The following is a 21,407-nucleotide window of genomic DNA, read 5'->3' as shown; positions in this document are numbered from 1 at the left end:
GGGCAGCCGACGTGGAGTGTGCAAACTTAACCACTTGGCCACGGGGCTGGCCCCTGCTTCTACTTTTCATTTTGCCATCCAGGCTCGGATTCTGCCTCCCTTTTTTACGTAAGGAGTCCAAGATGGCAGTAGAGTTTTTGGCTAAAGTACTGTGAATAATTCCATCACCTCTCTATGCCTCGTTGCAGAACATGTACAGATTTCAATTCTTAATGATAGGATTTTTCATAAAGTTTTATGTTTTTACTATTTGAAGGTCAAATATGACAAAAATTAGAGTAATAAACCTGGTGAAATAATCTTAGGTGATTTCTTTTTTCCTGGCTGGAAACATAGGTATCATAGATTAAAAACTGAATACTAATTCCTTGGAAATTTATTTTTAATAAGTGAACTACCTTCCCTCCCCCTTCTTTTTGTCTGGTTAGCATAAAGAAGCAGAGGAAGGAGAAATGACGTGAAGAGGAAGTTACAAGTATGTCCTTATATTTTTCTGCCTCATTTTATTTCTAAACAGAGAAGGATCTGTTTTCTAGGGGTCGGTAACTCCTTTTGGCTCTTCTATCTTAGCTCATATTCAGAACTTTTCCTTTGTATATATTATTTCATATCTACATCTTTAGCAAAAGGCTTTACCCATCTTAATTTCTTCATTACAGTGGGTGCAATGTTTTGCATGCAATAGACACCAAGTCTCTATTGATAATTGACATAAACAGCAGGACACCAAATTATTGGACAAAAGAAACTGGCTCAGATCAAGGGGAGGACCTGCTTCACTCACTGAGTCTCTCTGATTTTATGAGTATTCTCATACAATGAAATCACCTTCCCTCGCCCCTTTTCCTCTGGTTAGTGTAGAGGGACAAAGGAATAAGAAATGATATGAGCAGGTGCACCAAACTTCAGCATGTTACCAGATCCAGTTTGTCCCACATGGTCTCCTTAGAACCAGACTAACGGTCAAGAGCAGCAGTACATCACAGCCTAGATTAAATTCCTGAAAAGGACATGTGCAGAGCCTGTGCTGGGGGTTAAATTAGTCCACATTGATTCAAGGACACAGTCAAGCAGGACGCAACCCCCACAGCATGAAGCTCAGTGATTGCCAGTCTAGGAGGTAACACAGGTTCATCCTGTCCTGATTCTCAGAATTTGCCGGCCCTCATTAAGTCTGACTTCTTTGGAAACAAGGTAGATGCAGAGCTGAATGACCAGTGAGTATCCTGGTTTGCAGGGTCATAGCTGACTACAGAGGGTGGGCATGGAGTCTCTGTGTGTGGGCATGGGGCAAGGGGGAGGAAGTCAGTTCAAGTGAAACGCAAAATAAACTTTTATGGAGATGATTAATTTTGTGCTTTATAATGCCCAATGTAAATGCCACCTGGTCCAGGAAGTGACCATCTCGGCTGGAAGTGCTCTGACCCTTCTCTGTACTCTTCCCACCTTTGATTGTTGAACATCTTACATGGCAATGATGTTCTCCCTGCCTAAAGGTATAGCCTGTTAGTCATGGAGAACTTTTCCCACCACCCTGTCCTGTGTGCATCCCTTGCAGCATTAATCTACCCCGCAATAAATGCTTGTCAAATTAATAATGGTTCAATTTTCCCAGAGTTAGTCTGGGTTGATGAGAGTCACAAATAACCCAAAACTTTAGAATTCAAAAATTTTAGCCCCATGAACCATTACTACAGCTATTGGCAACTCTGACACTTACTGGTTGTGACCATGGGAAAGTATTTTAAACTCTCTAAGCACCAGTGGTTTTCTTTCTCATTTTTTTCTTAATCTGCATAGTCCCTGGCACATATTTAAACAATCCTCACATACTCTTGCTCTCAACAGGGAAAGTGGAATTCAGATTATTTATTGGCACTTACAGTGCCTTCTCTGCTCTCTCTTCCTTTCCTGCAGTACAGTCTGTTCATGACCAGTCTCAAGTCTATGAACATTATTGAGCCCTTGCCCCATGGCTAGCAGTGACCTGATCACCATGGATGGGGATGCAGATAAAAACATCTGCCACTTTTTGATGTCTATCTGTCGGCCAAACATTGTATACACATCTTTAAACCTCACAACAATGCTCACTCTGCAGTTTAGGCCAGAGTATATGTATGAAAACACTTTGTAACTGTTCCTCACTGTGCACAGGTTAGGTGCTGCTTATACATGGAGGTCATTCTAGAGTTATAATGTGATAAAAACAACAACAAAATGTAGTTAAAAATTATTGACATAGGGAGCCAGCCCTGATGCCTAGCACTTAAAGTTCGGCACACTCTGCTTTAGCGGCCCGGGTTTGGTTCCCAGACACTGAACCACACCACTCATCTGTCAGTAGCCATGCTGAGGTGGTGGCTCACACAGCAGAACCAGAAGAACTTACAACTATACACAACTATGTATTGGGGCTTTGGGGGGGAAAAAGGAAGTAAAAAGGAGGAAGATTGGCAATAGATGTTAGCTTAGAGCGAAGCTTCTCTTACAAAAAACCAACATACATATATATATTATTGACATAGGGAGAAAAAGGACATCTAGATTATAAAATAAACTATAATATTATCTATATCTGCTCCTGAGAGCTTTGCAATTGATTACACTATAAGCCATGATAAGAGTTGTCACAAACTAAATTTATGTGGTTTACTAATATGTTTAGTGTTTATTATGAGGACCTAGAGCAAAGCCTTAGAGAATGCTCACATACAGAGGGTGGCAAAAAGTAGTAGCCCTTAGAGAGAGAGAGAAGACAAGAGGAGAATACAAGTTTAGGAGTTAAGGAAGAGAGTTTTAAGGAGGCCAACTGGTGAGTAGAGTCAAATGCTGCCAACAAGTGAGGGATGAGGCCTTAGTGCTGACAGTTTCCCTGAGGTTGGAAGGTTTAAACCCGATAAGAAGGAGTTAAAGAAGATACTGGAAGCAGTGACCTTTCATTTCTAGAGTTATTCAATGAAAGCAAGAGAAAGGGATGGGAGTAGAAGGCCTGAGGAGCTGGGAGAGTGTTTTTTCAGAGTGGAGCAGGGTACTTGTTTCTTCCTGATGGCAGAGGGTCCAGAGGGAAAAAGAGCAATGAAGAATACTAAACGGCAACACACGCTGGCTTTTCAAAGTAGGGATGTACGCAGCCTTTTCCTATTTTTGTCAATGGTTTGATTTTTTTTTTAAGGAGAGGAATAAAAATATATCAAAAAATAGAAATTTTTTTTTTTTTAGAAAGGATTGCTTTTTTTAAAAGATGGAAGGGGCTAAAAATACCTTCAGTCCAGAGAAGGTTTATTTTCTTCTCTGAGAGAAGAACGTGAGTAAAAAATACAGAGAAATTTTAAAGTGGGGGGAAGACAGATCAGTCGAGCTCATGCAGACCACTGTTTTTCTGTTAGTTACCAGGCCTGGACATTTGCTAAAAATGAGGAGGTGGAATGGGGTGGGGGATTGGAAGAGGATGGGAAAGCTTTGTAGCGGTCACTGTTAAAAATGCAGTAGAGACACACAAATATTCTCTGGGGATATGAAGGATTTTTTCCAAAACAATTCAAACTTCTGGAAGAAGAAAGGGGATGAAAACAAGAGAAGGAAATAATCCAATAAATGTCGGCCCCAGGTTTTCTTCCAAAACTGGCTCTCTCTGAATCCCTCTTAAGCCGAATTGTTCAAGTGTTTGTGTGGGATATTAAAGCAGAGAATCAAAGCAGGAAATATAGTACTATATTTATTTTTTAAAGCTAATTCCAACAGATCAATAACCACCATATTGTTTGCTTCAAAATAGACTTTTTGATCTGATGCTGCTCTAAAACGTGGTTCTTATTTCCACTAGTGCCTGGTGCCTACCAATCCACATTGAATTAGCTTCCCCTTTCTAAAGGCAGAAAACTCAATTATGCCTCACTTCCGGTTTGGGATCACTTTGAAGTAATAAAAGGAAGAGAATGAGAAGATCCACTTAAGTTAATGGAAAAAGATTTAAAAAGCATCACCCATCTCTCTAGCTCCTAACCAATCTAGCTATGTTAAGTTGAAGGTCATTTGGACAAAGAAAAGATTGGCCAATTTATACAAATGTTAAATTTTAAAAGAAATGGAGGTTAAAAGGGATTCCTGTATTTTTACCACACTTCTGTGATCTCCTCAAAACTTTTAGGTAGTAGAGTGAAAGAGTTTGAATACCTTTGGCTTTTCTTCTTCCCACTTTCCTTTCCTGATTTGTACGGGTATCTCTGTTTTAAAGGGAAGACGGAGTGTGTTTTGTCTAGGCAATGACAGGCTGTGTAGCTGGTGGAACAATGATAAACCATGTGAATGCCGTGAGCAGTGTGATTAAGTTACAGGAGAGCCAATGCCAATCATGAGCTGGATTTACCACCATAACATCTCGAATCTTTAGGATGATAGTTTCTCTCCATGCCTAAACTGACAGAAGTATGTTGGGCAAGGTAGGGTAAGAGGGAGTGAGGACTACGGAAGTCCAGTCAGGAGTATTAATTTATGGATTGGGGGAAAAAATTACTTGATGTAAATTCAATAGAAATAGCTGGTGAAGTACTCATTCCTCCATCAAGGAAGTCTTCTGTTCCTCTGTTGGACCTTGAAGGGATAATATCTTGGAAAAGAAACTATGAGGCTTAAATTGTCTGCCTTGGTCTTAGCCTCTTCCTGAGGAAAATGTTCTTACTTGTAGCTCCTGCTGAGGAAGCAGCCTTGGATACTTCCTTAGCAGACGAGCATCCAGTGATCACAATTAATTGGATGAGGAGAGAATGGTTACCTGAACCCAGGGCAGCAAGTGAACAGATACCTTTTACCACACTTCCACATGGGTAACTGATGAGGTGTCTGGTGCCATTTTATGAGGTATGATCTGTCTCTCGAACAAGGTCCCAAGGCAGGGCCTTGTCTATTTTTTAAGTATCCTGCCAGTATACAATATTATGCTCCAGACATAGGAGAGTCAAAAAAAAGCGCTTATTTACAAACCAACTCTCTAAGGCTCTTGTGATCCTCCATGAGTAATTGAAGGGGGAAGTTCTGCAGATGAGGGATGGTGCTATACACTTGAAAAATAGGCATCCTCTGGAGGAAAAGGAGCGGAATCCATACTCATGACTCACTTCTGGGTCTTGGCTGGTTTCTCCGGCTTCTCATTATACGGAATGACAAGGTCAATAGCAGAGTCTGGCTTCTGGAGGAGAATTCCCAACTTGATCTTAATCTCCTTGGCCCTGAAAGAAGAGATGTAAAGAGGAATGGGAGTACCACGTGAGCACACAAATCTAAAAGAGAGATTTCTTCCTGTGTCAGAGAAACAAAAATGAACAAAACCCCATTTCACTGTTGTGGCAGAAAGAATACTAATGTAGAAATTGAGACACATGAATTCTAACAATTAACATTCATCAAGCTCTTATTATGTCCCTGGTTAATATGCATTATCTCATCTAATCTTAATTACTGGTTTATTGGTATTCTTTCATTTTATATATGGCAGACACTATAGTACTATTCCCATTTTACAAATGAAGAAACTAAATGACAGAGAGTTTAAATAACTTACTTAAACTAACCCAGCTGGTATGTGGTGGAGATGGGACTTCTGACTCTAGAGTTCACAGGGGGAACTACTCACTGCATTGCCTACCAGTCTTCTGAGGGCTCTGCTCCCAGATCTGCCATTAATTAGATGTATAACATTTGAAAAAATGATTATTTTTTCCTACCAGACCATAGCTCCTTTATCTGTAAAATGACAGAGTTAATCTAGATGTTTTCTTCTGCCATTTTCAGCTATAAAAGGAAATCATTCTGCTTCAGTTGTACGGATTTGATTTTTTCTTCCCAACCCCTGGCCCATTGTTCCATCATGGCTGTTGGAGTATCTTACATTCAGTAAGCCTTCAACAGACGTGTATTAACTGCCAACGGAACGACTATAGCAGCATTACAGCCCTCCTTTCTGTCTTCAGCATTCTAGTGAGTGGATGTGGGCAGAATTCTGAACCCTCCTCCACATAGGATGCAACTGTTTTTATGCCCAGTTTCAAAACTAACCTTCTAGGTTAGCCATTATTTTATCATGAGTCTGAATTCAAAAAGCACCAAGCAAATCTTAAATGTTAATCCATAAGACAAGCTGTTGTATATAGGGAGACCCAAAAAAGCTGTCCCTTCATTGTCACCTTGGCACTTTACACATGCTTTTAAGATAGAGTTTATCATATTGCATTAGGGCTATTGATTTATGTGTTTGTTTTCCAAGCTGGATATGAGGACGCTTTGGAAGGTAGAAATTGAGTCTTAAATACCTTTTAACTCCTGTACATAGCACAATGCTTGGCAACATAGTCAACAGTCAAAAATATTTACCAAAGTGAACTAAAAATATCTTGATTTTGCTCCTCAGAAATCTGCTAACATTTATCTCCTGGTCAATGCGGACCATAATCAAAATCTTGAAGAGCTGTGACGGGATTCATATGCTGGCCAGACAGGACTTGCTGCTATAAACACACTTTCGTCATGCATTCACATGGAGACAAGGAGGAGACAATTTAAATAAAGTGTGTAAGATTAGCAATTATGGATATTAGGGAGAGAAAGGTAGGGAAATTTACTATATAACTGACAAAAAACCCATAAATATTGAATCATATCATAGTTTCCTCTAGTATCATAAATATGATTTTGTAACTATGATTTAGAATTAGTCACCTCTCCAATGTCTTTTCCTTTTCATTTCTTTCTGCTTCTGTTCTTTCCCTAGGACCCTCTCTCTGAAGCCACCTGGGGTCCCACACTACAGCAGATCAGGCCTAGCCCAGCATAGCATTATGGCTGGAATAAAACACGAGAATAAGGATAAGCGTCGCTTTGATTCCAAATTCTGGAAGTTGCTTAAATTATCTAATGTTTATTTTTTTCTGTGCCTAGAAATTGGGACTGATAAAGTAAAACATTCTCATGGAATTTTTTGTAATGATTAAATATGCTAATGCATGTGAATCACTTAGCACAGTGTTTGGCGTGTACTACTGCTTCTTCAGTTAGTTCTAACTGCATAATCATTTTTCCAACCAAACTCAATCCATGTTCTCTAGCTTCAGGACCCAAATTAAAACATCAAAAAAATTCCCCACAAGTTACTAAGAATTACGACACCCACTACCTCCCATATTCTTCCTCTGGAGACAACACTCACCACTGTTATATTTATCTGAAACATGATGAAAACAATGTGGGCGGGTGCACGCAATGTTTGTGGCTACCCTCTGCTGGCTGGTGTGTGGTACTACAGCCAGAAACGGCAGGTCCATTTTTTCACACAGGTCACAATATCCCACCCAGCTCTTGAAGAACGTCATCCATAATACTGCTCTTCCCGGCTCCATATACCCCTCACTTCCAGCCCATAAGGCAAATGCAGGCAGTAATTTTTTCAGTTTCAATCTTGACCGAATAGTTCATTCACCATTATTTAGATAAAGATAATCTATTGAATAGTTCTCATATTCTTGGTTTTTTTATTCATTTGGTTCTTTAGGTGTTTATTTTGCTTTTTTTCCTTCCCAACTTCTGTCTCTTTTTTCTTTCTCGCTTTTGCTCCATTTGAGCTATTTGTTTTTGTAAAATACAGAGACATATTTGTGTATGACTGCCTGGTGAAAGAGTAAGTAGGACCTGAAGGGGTAGTTAGAACAAATGAGTTGCGTATTTTTACATTTCATTTATTCATTACTAATGTACTCCTCACTCATGCTTACTGTGTCAGCAGGACACAGTGAACATACAAACTCTCACAGGGTTTGGTCCTTGCCTTCAAGGTGCTTACAGCCTACTGAGGTCTCAAAGTTGTAACTAGTCACAAGGAGCCATTCAAGGAGAGGATGTCCAGACAGCAGCAGAGCACATTGGAGGACACCAATATCCACAAGGGCGAGTTAGGGGGCTGCTCAGAAGAGGCAAATGTGGAGCAGAAAAGGATGGGCCTTCCAGGCAGAAAGAGGGGAATTTGCATATGCTCTGAAGAGATGCAAAAGTGACTCTGTATTGCTTGAGCCTGAAGTGTGATTAGGGAGAGGAGAAAGCCATGCTAAGCGAAGCCCGCTCACTCTGCCTCCCCTTCCTGAGGAAGGCACAGATGGTGGAGGAGGCTCTGTACCCAGCCCATGGCAAATTTGGTATGAAAACAAAAAAGGGGTAAAACTACTGAAAGGGGCCTTCAAAGACTGTTTCAGTATACAGAGATGGCATCTTATCTTCTAAACTCAATCGGTTTCAAAATTTTCCTTTGCTAACTCTTTCACGATGCATTTCCCCATAAAAACGCCGTCTATAAATAGTGGTTAAATTCTCAAGACATCCCACAAAAGCCTTTTAAAACCAGAATGAATCAGAACCCTTGTACAATTTTATCTGTATCACTGCTTCAATAGGTTTTTGTGGGATGACCTAGAAATCAGCTGCCATTTATAACATTGCCTATAGAAAATCATATTCCGTTTCCTCAGAGTAGACAAACATACCAGAACATCTGATTACTGTTCTCTTCATTTTTGCCCTCAGGATGTGAGGGAGAAGGGAAATGCTGTGCTTGGAAAACATTTCTTTCTGACTTCGACTCCTGGCTTCGTATAGGTCCAATTACAGGACATCAAAAAGTTAAGAGTATAGACATTGGTAAGTCCATTTGGTTTAATTAGGAGTTTGAGACAAGACAGAGAATGAATAATATTGCATCTCTCATAAACCGTAAAAGTTTAAAGGCTGAAGTGTTCACAGATGCTGAAGTGGAAACCACTTAAAACATTTTACTCTTTTTACAAAGATAAACTGTGTTGCTACATTTGTTCTTCTCAAAAGTTCCTGGAACACTCTTTCATTCCCTCTTTCCTCTTTCTCCCCACCATAGCCACACATACAAATAGGAAAATGAAACAAAGCAAAAGAAAATCATACAAAGCTCAGACCCAACATTTTATTTTCCCCTTTCAAAATCAACTTGACTGTATCTGACATTAATTTCATGTCAAAAACAACCCCATCCAGAGAAGAAAACTTTCTGATGTGCTTATGATTTCAACTCAGTCTCCGGCTCTACTTGACCCTATACTAGTCATTTTTCCTGGCTACATTACATTAATGCTTGGGAACAAGAAACAATTTTATCTTCTTTTCTCTCACCTCCCACCTTGTTATCATTTTGTTTTACAAAGAAAAGCTTGTTTTGGAATAAAATCAATTGGCAATGCCTGGGTGAAATCTTAATTGAAGGTTCGGGGGAGGTAATTCTTTCTCTAGATGACTCATATTAGTGATTTCAAACTGAAACGGGTTTGAATAATTGTAGGGTTGTGCTGTTTTCAATCTGTGACCTGTGTGGGTACGCTGGCCAGGAAATCAACTTTCCAAAGGCCGTGGGCCACCTCCATCCTTCCTGCTAATGAGTGAATTGAGTGAAAGTTATTATCTTAAGGTGCATTAGTGTGGAAAACAGTACAAACAGTCACTGAAAACAGAAATATGGCTGAATTTTTAAAAATGCAATTATATTCAAGTAAAATTTATCAATAACCAACTACAGATGGTCCCCAACTGACGATGGTTCAACTTAACGATTTTTCGACTTTATGATAGTGTGAAAGCGACACACATTCAGTAGGAACCATTCTTCGAATTTTGATCTTTTCCCAGGCTAGTGCTATGTGGTACCAGACTCTCTCATGATGCCGGGCAGCCAGGGCTCCCAGTCAGCCGTGCGATCATGAGGGTGAACAACTGATACACTCACAACCCTTCTGCACCCATCCGACCATTCATTTTTTCACTTTCAGTACAATATTCAATCAATTAAATGAGGTATTCAACACTTTATTATAAAATAGGCTTTATGTTAGATAATTTTGCCCAACTGTGGGCTAATATAAGTGTTCTGAGCACATTTAAGCCAGGCTCAGCTCAGCTGGGATGTTCGGTAGGTTAGGTGTATTCAATGCATTTTCTACTTACGAAATTTTCAACTTAGGATGGGTTTATCGGGACATAACCCCATCGTAAGCTGAGGAAGATCTGTATATATAAAATCTTGTGCCAGGTGTTTCAAGGGTTACAAAGTTGTTCCTTGCTTCAGAGACACTTGAAACAACTGAATATAAGACATGAGCATGTAAACCATATGCTAGATATTTTTGTAGTCATTGACAAAAGGATATACTGATAAAAGAACATAGGCCCTAACCTCAAGGAGCTCAAATGCCTCCTGATGTGATAATATGGAGATGGTGCACTGGGAGACGTGCTCTAACAGTGGCTCTATATTCTCAGAGCCCTCTGTGTTTTTCCTTCATGGCCCTTGTCAATTTGCATTCATATCTCTGCATGTTTATTTGAGTATTGTCTATCTCTCCCTTTAGAATGTCAGGTTCCCAAGAGCAGGATTAATGTCTGTTTTGTTCACAATTCCAATCTCAGCATGTAGCCCAGGGCCTGGCACTTAATGGGCACTCAATAAAGATTGGCTACATAAATTGACGAATCAAGAAATGAATGAGTGAACTGAATTGCTAGGTTATTGTAAAACTGTATTTTGGGGTGGGATAGGTGAAATATTGAAGTGTGGCACAGAATAAGGCATCAAGGACTAGGATGTCTCTAATTTGGTTAAGTGGAAAGATGTAAAGCTGTTAAATGACTACAAAGACTCTAAAGTAGCTGATTTCAATTTCTGGTTGAAAATAGACAATTGGGTTTCAAACTGAGCTTGCTCATTCAGTTCCTCACACCAGAGAGGACATACCCTGATGAGAAAAGGGTAATTATGATCACTAACAGTCTGATCAGGATCCGTTAGGAGACCATCATTTATCAGGACTTAAAACAAACAGAAGTAGCCCTGAGGCGTAGACTAGTCCTGTGGCAGGTAGAGTTGGCGACCACGGGCAGGTTTTATTCTAGACTCCAGACATATGTCGGGAACAGTCAAGAAGGAAGACAAAAGGAGGAAAGTTGGGAAGAACAGGACAGAGATTTTACAACACATTTCTCAAAGAGTTGTCCCAACATGTCCCATGTCAAGGACATGCCAATTTAAATTCAACTCAACTTAAATCTGTGTTGCAGATGCCCCCTGCTGGCCATGGGAAGGTGTGACCATCAGTGAAGAAGTAACTAAGAGAGTGGATTTGTTCCAGGCTGCTGCCTTCTGAGAAACACCACAAAGCTTGCTTCTTCATGAGCAAAAAGCACATGCCCTTTCTTGGCTCCTAAAAATGTAATAACTACCCAGGAAAGATAAATAAAAGTTTCTAAAACACTTGTTAGCAGCCAGTCTCCACAGCTGGAGAGTACCCGGTCAGCCGGATCTGAGACACAAAGGAAGAAATGAGGTCCTCTGAGTTCTTGTGGCAGAGATCTGAACTCAAGCAGAGGCTGATAGAGAGAAAGGGAGCCCAGAGGGTGTGTGCTCATTGTGCTGGATCCATCTGGAAGGATTCATTTGGCTGAAGACTGAAAAAGCCTTCTTGTTGGCTGCTCATTTAAAAGTTGAGATGATCAGAGTCTGTTACTCATAGATGTCTCATGAGAGACAGGGTTAATAAGTGATTGTGAAAACCATTACTAGAGTATAAGGAAATAGGGGAAAATCAGATGAGTTCTGGAACTGAAATTCTCAACTCCCCAGGATCCTCTGCACCTGGCCCGTCAAATTCAAGACTGACTCTCAAGTACAGGGAGAAGGCAGTGCCGGGTCATTTTGGTGGAGAAACAATGTCCCATTTTAGCATCTACCATTTTCCTGAACTAACCTACTTCAACTCGAACTAAAGAAAATCCACTCATTGCTTACGTCTTAACAGAATGTGAAAGAGTGGCTAACGTAATGTGCTATCATGTTGACGTATGTATTTATATTCTTACCTGATTTATATATTAATATATAATACATCATGCAAAATGACTATGGTTAGTTAATATGAAATATTCTTCAGTGGTCCAAATGATAAAAAGATGAAGAAAATGCGAAATATATGGTATTGTAAGTATTAATGTGTTATGATATAACTCCAGAAATGACAGCTCTGTTTCTAAACACAATTGAGTCATTCCCTGGTAGTGCTTTAGGCTTTTGCTCATATTATTGATTAATTATATAATAAGCCATGTTAAACTACAAGATGGCTGAAGAAATGGAATTGACTATGTTCGTCACATCGTATGTATCCAGAGTGGGCACATTTCCTTCCAGCTCTTGATAGCTTCTAACCAACCCCCATCAATAAGTTCTCTGAATAACACCTACTTCCATCCTTGTGTTCAAGCTCTTACTTCAACTACTAGGTTAACTCGTCATCAGGGCCCCTCACAGGCAGTCTGTAGTAAAAGACTAGGGAGTTGACAAGGGTACTGATTTAAATAAGCTGATTTTATTTCATAGGATCACAGTAGAGACAGAAAAGACTGGCCTCAGTAGCTTCTCCTTTTACTTACTTATTTATTCAGCAAATTAAAAATACATTTATTAAATGCTGGTGATGTGCCATAGGTTTCAAAATCCCCAGTGAAACAAAAAGACAAGGTCCTCTCACGAAGTGTATAGTTTTAGTTGGGTAAGACAAACACAAAAAAAGGAATCAAAACAATGAAATGAAAAGTTTTAACTGGTTGTCATTGCTACAGTGTGACATTATGGATGTACGAGTTAGCATCAGCCACCTGCTTTAATCAGGAATTTACATCACATTGGTGGTCGACAAGCTTTTTAGAAAGACCACACTCCAGAGGCTCCTGCTGTAGGTGTCTCCAGCTGTCCTTACCGAGATCAACACCAGATGCTTTGCCAATTAGCAGAACGTGTTAGAAATGAGTTTCTACGTGTAGGTTTGTTCATTAGATAATGGGCTCGCTCTAGTCACAAAAATTGTATTCAAGACGTTTGGACTGGTGACATTGTTGTAAAAACCTCCACCCATTCCATAGAAATGTTATAAGAATGTCATTAGCTCTTCATCCTTAGAGATGGCACCTGTGACTTGATCCCTGAATAGTCCCATATCTAGGCCTTGATTCTGAGATTTCTTGTTGCCTGATACCAAATAGGAGAGTATCAGAATCCCACCTCAGATTATTATTGTCTGAGTGAACCTTTCCCACAGGCTGTAGTCAGAGCACAAAGAATGAGGTCTTTATTGAGATTACAGAATAAGTTGTATAAACACGTATAAACGTGGCGTATAAATAAGTTGTATAAACCAGCTTGTCAATAACTATTTGCCTAAATAAGTATGGCACACTTGCATTTCATTCTATGTATAGTGGTCTTGCTTTCATAAGCTGGTAGTGAAGTTGTAGAGAAATAACTAACCACCATCCACCACTAACCATTGGTTATGTACCGAAAAGAAGCTGAGCTAGACATGAATAAAATGACTTAGGCTCGTCTTCAATAGCCACTTACTATCTGTGTGATGTTATTCAAGTTATATTATATCTCGGCCTCAGTTCCATCATCTTTAAAATGAGGATAACATTAATAGATATTGTAAAAAGTTTCTGTGAGGGGTGCATGAGAATATGCATGTAAAAGTTAGCATAGTACCTGGAATACAGGGTACCATCATCATCATCATCATCATCATCTCTACTTATTTAACACTCATACCACCTAGGATTACAATTTGTAGCAGTTTCCTTTCACTTCTGGGATATTAATATTTGATTGTATTAAGCTCATTTACTCTTGGATGAATGAACTTCATGCCTTAAACCCTACTTTCTTGGTGAAGTAACAAAGATACTGGAGTAACTTAGGAAAAGTCATAAGCAATTTCCAGGGACTCTACCCTGGGGATGACAGGAGGAAAGCTAGGTGTTCAAAGCCAGGAAGATATTGGACTGCAAAGCAGTAACTAAGAAAGCGAGGAGGCCCTGACCCACTTCAAAGCAGCATGCAGAGGTCCATCTCACAGCACCCCTGTTTGCTCCCTGTTGGTCAAATGCAGACTGGACTTGGGCAGGTTGATACCGCCTGGCCCTATTGAATGATGCATCCTCCTCCTCGGTCACCTGGGGGAGAAGCACACTCTGTCTCCCCAGATCTCTGATGTATCCAAGTGTGAGGTCACCAGACTTTCATTTTAACCACAGAATCCCTGAACCCAGGACTTCACCTATGGTCAGGAGGTCACTCCTCCTCACAGCACACAGGCAAAAAACAGGTGATCTGTGGCAACTCTTGAAGATAATAATAATAACCTAAGTAAAATATTAATTTATTGAGGTATTCATTCATGTTTTTCTCTACATATGGTTTTTCCTCTTACTTTCAAGATGGTAGCTGGGCATTTCTGCTTCCTTACCCCTGAGGGAGTTGTGTTGTAAAGCCAAAAGCAGAGAGGGTAGTTGAAGGTAGCATCTCATTTCTGGCCTTTGTTTTCCAAGACCCTAAACTCACCAGGGACATATCCTGGCTTCTTCCCAAAGAGGAGGACTGATTTGATGAGTGGTAAAGGAAGAAGCAGAAAAATGGAGAGGGAAAAGAGGATCCCTGAGACAAGGTCAGAGGACTGTGGTTTAGGGTTCTGAAACTGATCAAGATCCCCTCCCTCCACCTTTGCAGGACTCCAGGGAGGTGATAGCACCACAGAGGGGAGCAGACATATGGTGCCCATGATGAGACTTGACCCCTAGCACCAGAGCTCCCAGCTTCACCAAAGACGGTATCCAGACCACAGCAGGGGCCCTGATGTGGCATCAAGGCATTGTGAAGCTTCAAACAAGAAACATATAACTAATGATGAATCCATTTAAAAATTCAAAAACCAGCCTCTTTTAAGTGTGAAAAAGCTCCCACAAAAAAACCAGGAAGTGTTCGGGAGAACTTACTAACCATATGGTGATGAAACCATGGAAACAATGAACTAAATGTGGCAGAGTTTCCATTGCTGAAGAGAAGTCATTAAGAAAAGACAAGCAACCAGCTGTTTTGGATAACTAAGTCACATGACCACCCGGATCTGTCCGGATGATTTCATAAGATACTTTCCAGATCTCAATTCCATTATTACAGTCACAAGTAACATGTTGAATTGTGTTAAACCTCTTCCCTGCACTTGTCAGAGAAAATGTCCAACTCCCAACCACAACAGAACTCCTGTCTCAGGTTCTATAAATGGAAGAGTTTGTAAAGTTAGGATACGGGTTGAAAAGGCTGTTCCTAGAGAGAAAGTGAAGTGGAACATTGAGCTTTTATCCAGAAAATCCAATTAATGTCAAAACTAAGCTCTTTTTCCTATTAAGGCAAGAGACAGAATAGCACAGTGGTCAAGGACATGGATGTTAGGGCCAAACTGCCCAAATACATCTTACTACATGTGTGACTTCTGGCAAGTTTCTAAATCTTACCTCACCTCAGTTTTCTCATTGGCAAAATGGAGATAAAAATGGTACCTACCACTATGATGATGATGAAATGAGTTGCTGTATGTGAAGCATCTACATGAATGACTAACACATTTACCATGTACTCCATAAATGGCAGAGTTTATTATTATTACAAATTACAGAAAATCATGTGCGAATGAAGTAAATTGTCTAGCTTATTCACAGGAAAAAAAATGACAACTCTCAACATGGAATACAACAATTGCAAGGAAACTTAGGGAAGAAAGTGCAACAGAGTAATGTTTGCCCTTGACCAAACCCTATTTTCAATTCAGTCATTCATTTTCTGGGTGATCCTGAGTAAGCGATTTGAGCCCTCTTGTCTTCAGTCAAAAAAAGGGAAGACAAACAGGAAGGAAGGAAGCAAAGAAAGAAGGAAGGAAGGAAGCCAGTTTAGTGAAAAAACCTCTAATATCCCTCCTCTGGCTGTTATAAGCAAAGATTTTAAGATGATCAAATTCAATGTCTGTAGTATATAAGTGAGAAACCAAAGACGTGAGATGATAACTGACATGTGAATGGTACCATATATCCCTTTCTTATTCAACTCTCCTTCCCAATATCCCATTTTTATCTGTAACTACGATATTCTCCTTATTCTCATAATTTATTTATTTATTTATTTATTTTTTAAAGATTTTATTTTTTCCTTTTTCTCCCCAAAGCCCCCTGGTACATAGTTGTATATTCTTTGTTGTGGGTCCTTCTAGTTGTGGCATGTGGGACGCTGCCTCAGCGTGGTTTGATGAGCAGTGTCATGTCTGCGCCCAGGATTCTAACCAACGAAACACTGGGCCGCCTGCAGCGGAGCGCACGAACTTAACCACTCGGCCACGGGGCCAGCCCCTATTCTCATAATTTATAAACACTCATTCATATTAAACTGTTCTTCTTCACTCCTAATAGCTAATCTGTCACAAATAATGTTCTTTCTTCCTATAAAATGTGTCCTTTCTTTTAAATGTTTCCTTTCTTCTCCATACCCAAATCTGCCCCCCTTCTCCAGGCCTGAATGACTGTGACATCCCGCCTTACTGTTTCCCTCTTCCTATTTGAGTACGTTCTGCACTCACTGTCATACCAGCCTGTCAGAAACAATTCCCTACTCACTTGTAATGGTTCTCTACAATCTACCACAATGGTTCTCAAACTCGAACACGCACTCCCATCACCTGGAGGTCTGGTTAAAACACAGATCACTGAGCCCCATCCCAGAGTTTCTGATTCAAAAGGTCTGAGACAGGCTGGAGAATTTACAACTCTGGTCCAGGACTACACTTTGAGGACCTCTGATCTACTATATCAATTTCAAACCACTTTCTGGCTTCCAAAGTTCTCCATTTCTAACCTTTGTCCCCAGAATTCCCTGCAACCACTTGACTACCTAGTCCCGTTGGTCTCCTCAATGTCTTCCAAGCACACCGCCTCCCTCTCCCTCCACCCACACCACAATTTAAAACTCTTCTAATACTCTAGTCCCAGAAGTCTCACTCTTTCTCAGAAACCTCAGTAATTACTCCAGCCTAGACTGCTTTTTCTTGTCTCTAGAATAAAATCACAAAATAGAGGCACATTTCAGGGATCTTAGAGAGCTTTTAATTTGTTCCCTCCACCCTTATTTTAAAAGTAGAAAAACTCAGGTTTATAGAAATTAAAAGATTTTCCAAGATCTCTAGTAAGTTACAGAGCAAGGGATAGAAGACATTCCTTCTGCTAAAGTTATGGACAGCACATTTTCACCCAGTTTCTCTAGTTTCTCATGGATGTGTATCTAAGAGTTCCATATGTATGGACTCCCAGTGAGACAGCAAGCTCCTTGAGGGTGGGTACCATATCTTACTTCCTTGGTCTCCCAGAGTATCTTGAAAATAACTAAGTACTTTAAAGTTGCTTTAACTCCTAGGACGGTATAGAAGATAAGAGCAGAGGTCCACACTGCTTGGGTCTATATTCCAACTCTTACTTAGCAGCCGAGTTACTTTGGGCAAGTTACTTAAATTCTAAGCCTCCATTTTCCTATGTAAAATGGTGATAATATAGTTCCTGCCTCATACAAATGTTATGAAGCTAAATAAGTTAATGTATTAAAGTGTTTAGAATAGTACTTGGCACATAGTAAATATTCTATAAATGTGACCCATTATTATTACTGTTCTATTATATTTGGCCTACTATCCCTATCAAAGCATCTTTCACAGGGGTGTTGGTTAGTAAATGTTTATTGAATAAATGAATGAACATATGGAATGGAACAGAACTGAACAGAATAGAATAGAATAGAATAGAATAGAATAGAATTAGAATATGTTCAGCAAAGATCTGACTGACATGCAAGATATGCTTCTTTCAGAAAGTCTCTGCCTTGGAATAATGCTATTAATTCCGAAAGCATAGAGAAGATACATTGTTGGAGATCACTCCTATGGAGAGACAGAGAAAGCAACTTTGGGGGCTGGCCCGGTGGTACAGTGGGTAAGTTCGCACGTTCCGCTTCTCAGTGGCCCAGGGTTCACGGGTTCAGATCCCAGGTGCGGACATGGCACCGCTTGGCAAACGCCATGCTGTGGTAGGCGTCCCACATATTAAGTAGAGGAAGATGGGCACGGATGTTAGCTCAGGGCCAGGCTTCCTCAGCAAAAAGAGGAAGATTGGCAGTAGTTAGCTCAGGGCTAGTCTTCCTCAAAAAAAAAAAAAGAAAGAAAGAAAGAAAGAACGAAAGAAAGCAAATTTGGAGGCCTCTGTCACTGCCTAGTGCAGCTGATAGTTACATTGGAATATCACCCATCTTGTGCTGCTATTTAAAAATGAAAAAAAAAGAGTATTGTTTTTCTTAAGCACTGGCTACTACTTACCCAAGGATTCCCGTGGAAATTGAGATATTTCCCATGCTTTTGTGGCCTGTCTCTGACATACTCATCACTCAGAGTAGGTTATTGGGGGGGATGAAGGAGACACAGGAGGGACAAGACAGACAGGATGGAAACAGTTTATTTCTCTGTGACCTTCAATTCCCCATCTTATTCAAAATATTGTTGGCAGGATTTCTGGACTTTTGGTAATTCAATTTGGAAGTCAGATAACGAATAGTGGGAAAATGGACCTCAAGTTGAGGAGGACAGAAATTTATGGTTTATTTTGAGTTCCAAAAGTGGAAGGGTCAGAAGGCATTCCCACGAGAGCTTCTCTCAACACTCGTGTGACCCATAGTCTTTGAGCAGCCCCGTGTCATTCTGCTTTAAATTATAAAGAAGGACTTTGTGGATTGAAAGTTCCTTGCTGTACATGGCCCCTACTTTATTTGACTTGTTTTATAAATTAGAAAAGAAGGAAATAAAAGTGGTAATAAAGGGTATTGGAGAAAGAGGGAAGGAAAGCAGAGCAAAGTAAAATTTACTGAGACCTTAATCAACATTAACATGTATTACATCATTAATAAGAATGGTTCCCAGAACTTAATGTGTCCTCTCACAATGAATTTATGTAACAGATAGAAATTCATTGCCTCAAATAATCAGACGCTTGGTCGACATTTACCTTTGCCAAATTATTAAAAGGGTTTATTGAGCCAAATAATGACATACCAATGAAGAATAAAAGGACTGTTTCTTATCTGAAGCCTAGAATTAGATTTCAAACCACCTCCCCCGCAAATATCATAACAACACTTTATTATTCTCAAGATCTCTATTTTCAAGAACTATCTATTTATTGATTCATACATTCATTCCTATATTCATTCATTTATCAGACTCTAATGAAGTACCACTTCTTGTCAGGCATGTACTACATAATATAGGAATGTTTTACAAAATTATTAAGACATTGTTCCTGACCTCAAGTAGCTTCCATTTTATAAAGAAAATATGTCTACATAGTTTTATTGAGATGCAGCCACGATGTGGTAGAATAAGGCCTAGATTTGAAATTCATGCACCGGAATGCAGGCATGTCTTGGGCAAGACATTGAAATGATCTGTCCTTCTTCATTGGTACAATAGTGACGTTGATAATGTCTAACTTGAAGGGTTAGGATAAGAATTAAATGAGATAATATCAAATATCCAACCAAAGCTGAATCTGAGGAAAGTAGAGTTAGAAGAGATATGAAATACAGGGAGGATTAAAAAGTTCTGCGAGAGTTCAAAGGATAGAGGGTTAGCTTCTCTGTGAGAGAGAAATAGAGAAAGCTTTCCAGAAGGGTTGAAATTTGGAAATGTATGATTTGGCTTGACCCCTGTGTGACAAGGGAGGAGAGGGTATTAGTTTGGGTCCTAAAACAGATGCTCGCTTCCTGTTTTTCCCCCACCTTCCCAGAGATCCTTCCCAAAGTTTAATATGGAAGCCCACATTGTTTTAATACATTTTCTAAAAATTCCAAAGAAGCTTTCAAGGTCCATGCATATGTCGCAGGGTCATAATCCTGGAAAATTTCTCCAGCATTCTTAGAATATTCTCTCATTTTCCTCCCAGTGCGCAATGCAGTCTGCCTTGTGGCACTCACACATAAAGACTTGAAGAATGGTGGGGCTGGCCCCGTGGCTGAGTGGTTAAGTTCGTGTGCTCCACTTCGGCGGCCCAGGGTTTCACCGGTTTGGATCCTGGGCGAGGACATGGCACCGCTCATCAAGCCATGCTGAGGCGGCATCCCACATGCCACAACTAGAAGGACCCACAACTAAAAATATACAACTATGTACCGGGGGCTTTGGGGAGAAAAGGGAAAACTAAAATCTTAAAAAAAAAAAAAAGACTTGAAGAATGGGGACTCCCCAAATGGTATGATTGCTGAGATAGGAGTTACTAAGTTAGAGCTCTAGGCTCAAGATGGGAACAAGGTTCAGGAACCAAGCAGATGGTCACCCAGGTGCCACAAGAAGGATGCAAAGCAGGAGTCTTTGGGCTAAGCACTCCACGCTAGACTGAAGACATGAGGGATCTTAGACAACAGCAAATGTAATTTTATTATTGCCAATGCAAGTCGCAGCTGATAGGCGACTATCAGACATAAAACACAACAAGGGAAAAAAGATCTGAGAACTTGGGGAAGGACGCCAGAGAGGGTGCCAGGGACATCCCACAGAAAAAAGAAGGGAAGAGCAATGTCTTCTAAATGGAAAAGTATCTTGTTAAATCCTTGACACATGGCCTGCACCTGAGAAATTTTCACAGAAGATGACAGAAATCTGCAAGGCATAGAGACAGGCACGGAAGGAGAAGGGGAAGCGAGGAGGGAGGGTTGTCTCATTTAGTTTTGGATGCTTTCCAGTCCTTTGTTCTTGTCCCATCCTGAGACTTGGCTGCAAGGATCACCCAAGACGAAGATGAGTAAGAAAAATGACACCTTAAGAGAAAGCACACATTTCCCATTATGGAAATGGCTTACTCAACACATGCAATGCATAAGCTTATTTAGGGCTCATGACAATCCTACGAGGGAGGTAGAAATATTATCCCCATCTTGCAGATGAGAAAACTGAGTCACAGAGGAGTTAGGTAATTTGCCCCAAATCATCCAGTAAATGACAATGGTGGGAGTCAAACCCAATCTCACTTCAGCGCATGGGCTTTTAATTACTATGCAATACAGCCTGTCTGTCTCATGCTGTTCAGATATTCTAATTGGCAGGTATATGCATCTAGTAAATAGAAATGGAAAAAGATCACATTTCTTCTTAATCACTATTTTGTTTGGTAATTAAAACCTTTTAAAAGATGGTGTCTCTGGAAGAATAAATATTTTAAAAGTGAAGACACACAAAATTCATAAATTAAAATTCATCAGATAAAATAAAATGAAGGCAATATGTAAATCCACAGACCTTTAATTAGTTCCAACTCTAACTAGCTTTGTGATCTCGGATAAGTCACCAAAACAGTTTGGACAGGTCCTCATCTATAAAAGAAGGAATTACCTGTGACCCTGATCCTATTCTCCGTCTGTGATTCTAAGCTGGTCACATTAGAGAAGA

At 40.1% G+C, this 21,407-nt stretch overlaps 1 protein-coding gene across 1 annotated transcript in view; it reads right to left on the bottom strand.

The window, feature by feature from the left end:
• Positions 1-21,407, bottom strand: part of RGS5 (regulator of G protein signaling 5) — a 52,489-nt gene that overhangs the window by 20,711 nt on the left and 10,371 nt on the right. The window contains exon 2 of the mRNA XM_001492029.6: positions 5,118-5,228. Coding sequence (XP_001492079.2) covers positions 5,118-5,228 — 111 coding nt within the window. The remainder of the gene's footprint in view (positions 1-5,117; positions 5,229-21,407) is intronic.

This window comes from Equus caballus, chromosome 5, assembly GCF_041296265.1.
Source record: "Equus caballus isolate H_3958 breed thoroughbred chromosome 5, TB-T2T, whole genome shotgun sequence".
In the NCBI taxonomy this organism is placed as follows: Eukaryota; Metazoa; Chordata; class Mammalia; order Perissodactyla; family Equidae; genus Equus; species Equus caballus.
Note: the sequence above shows the minus strand (reverse complement) of the source record. Positions and strands in the feature narration are given on the sequence as shown.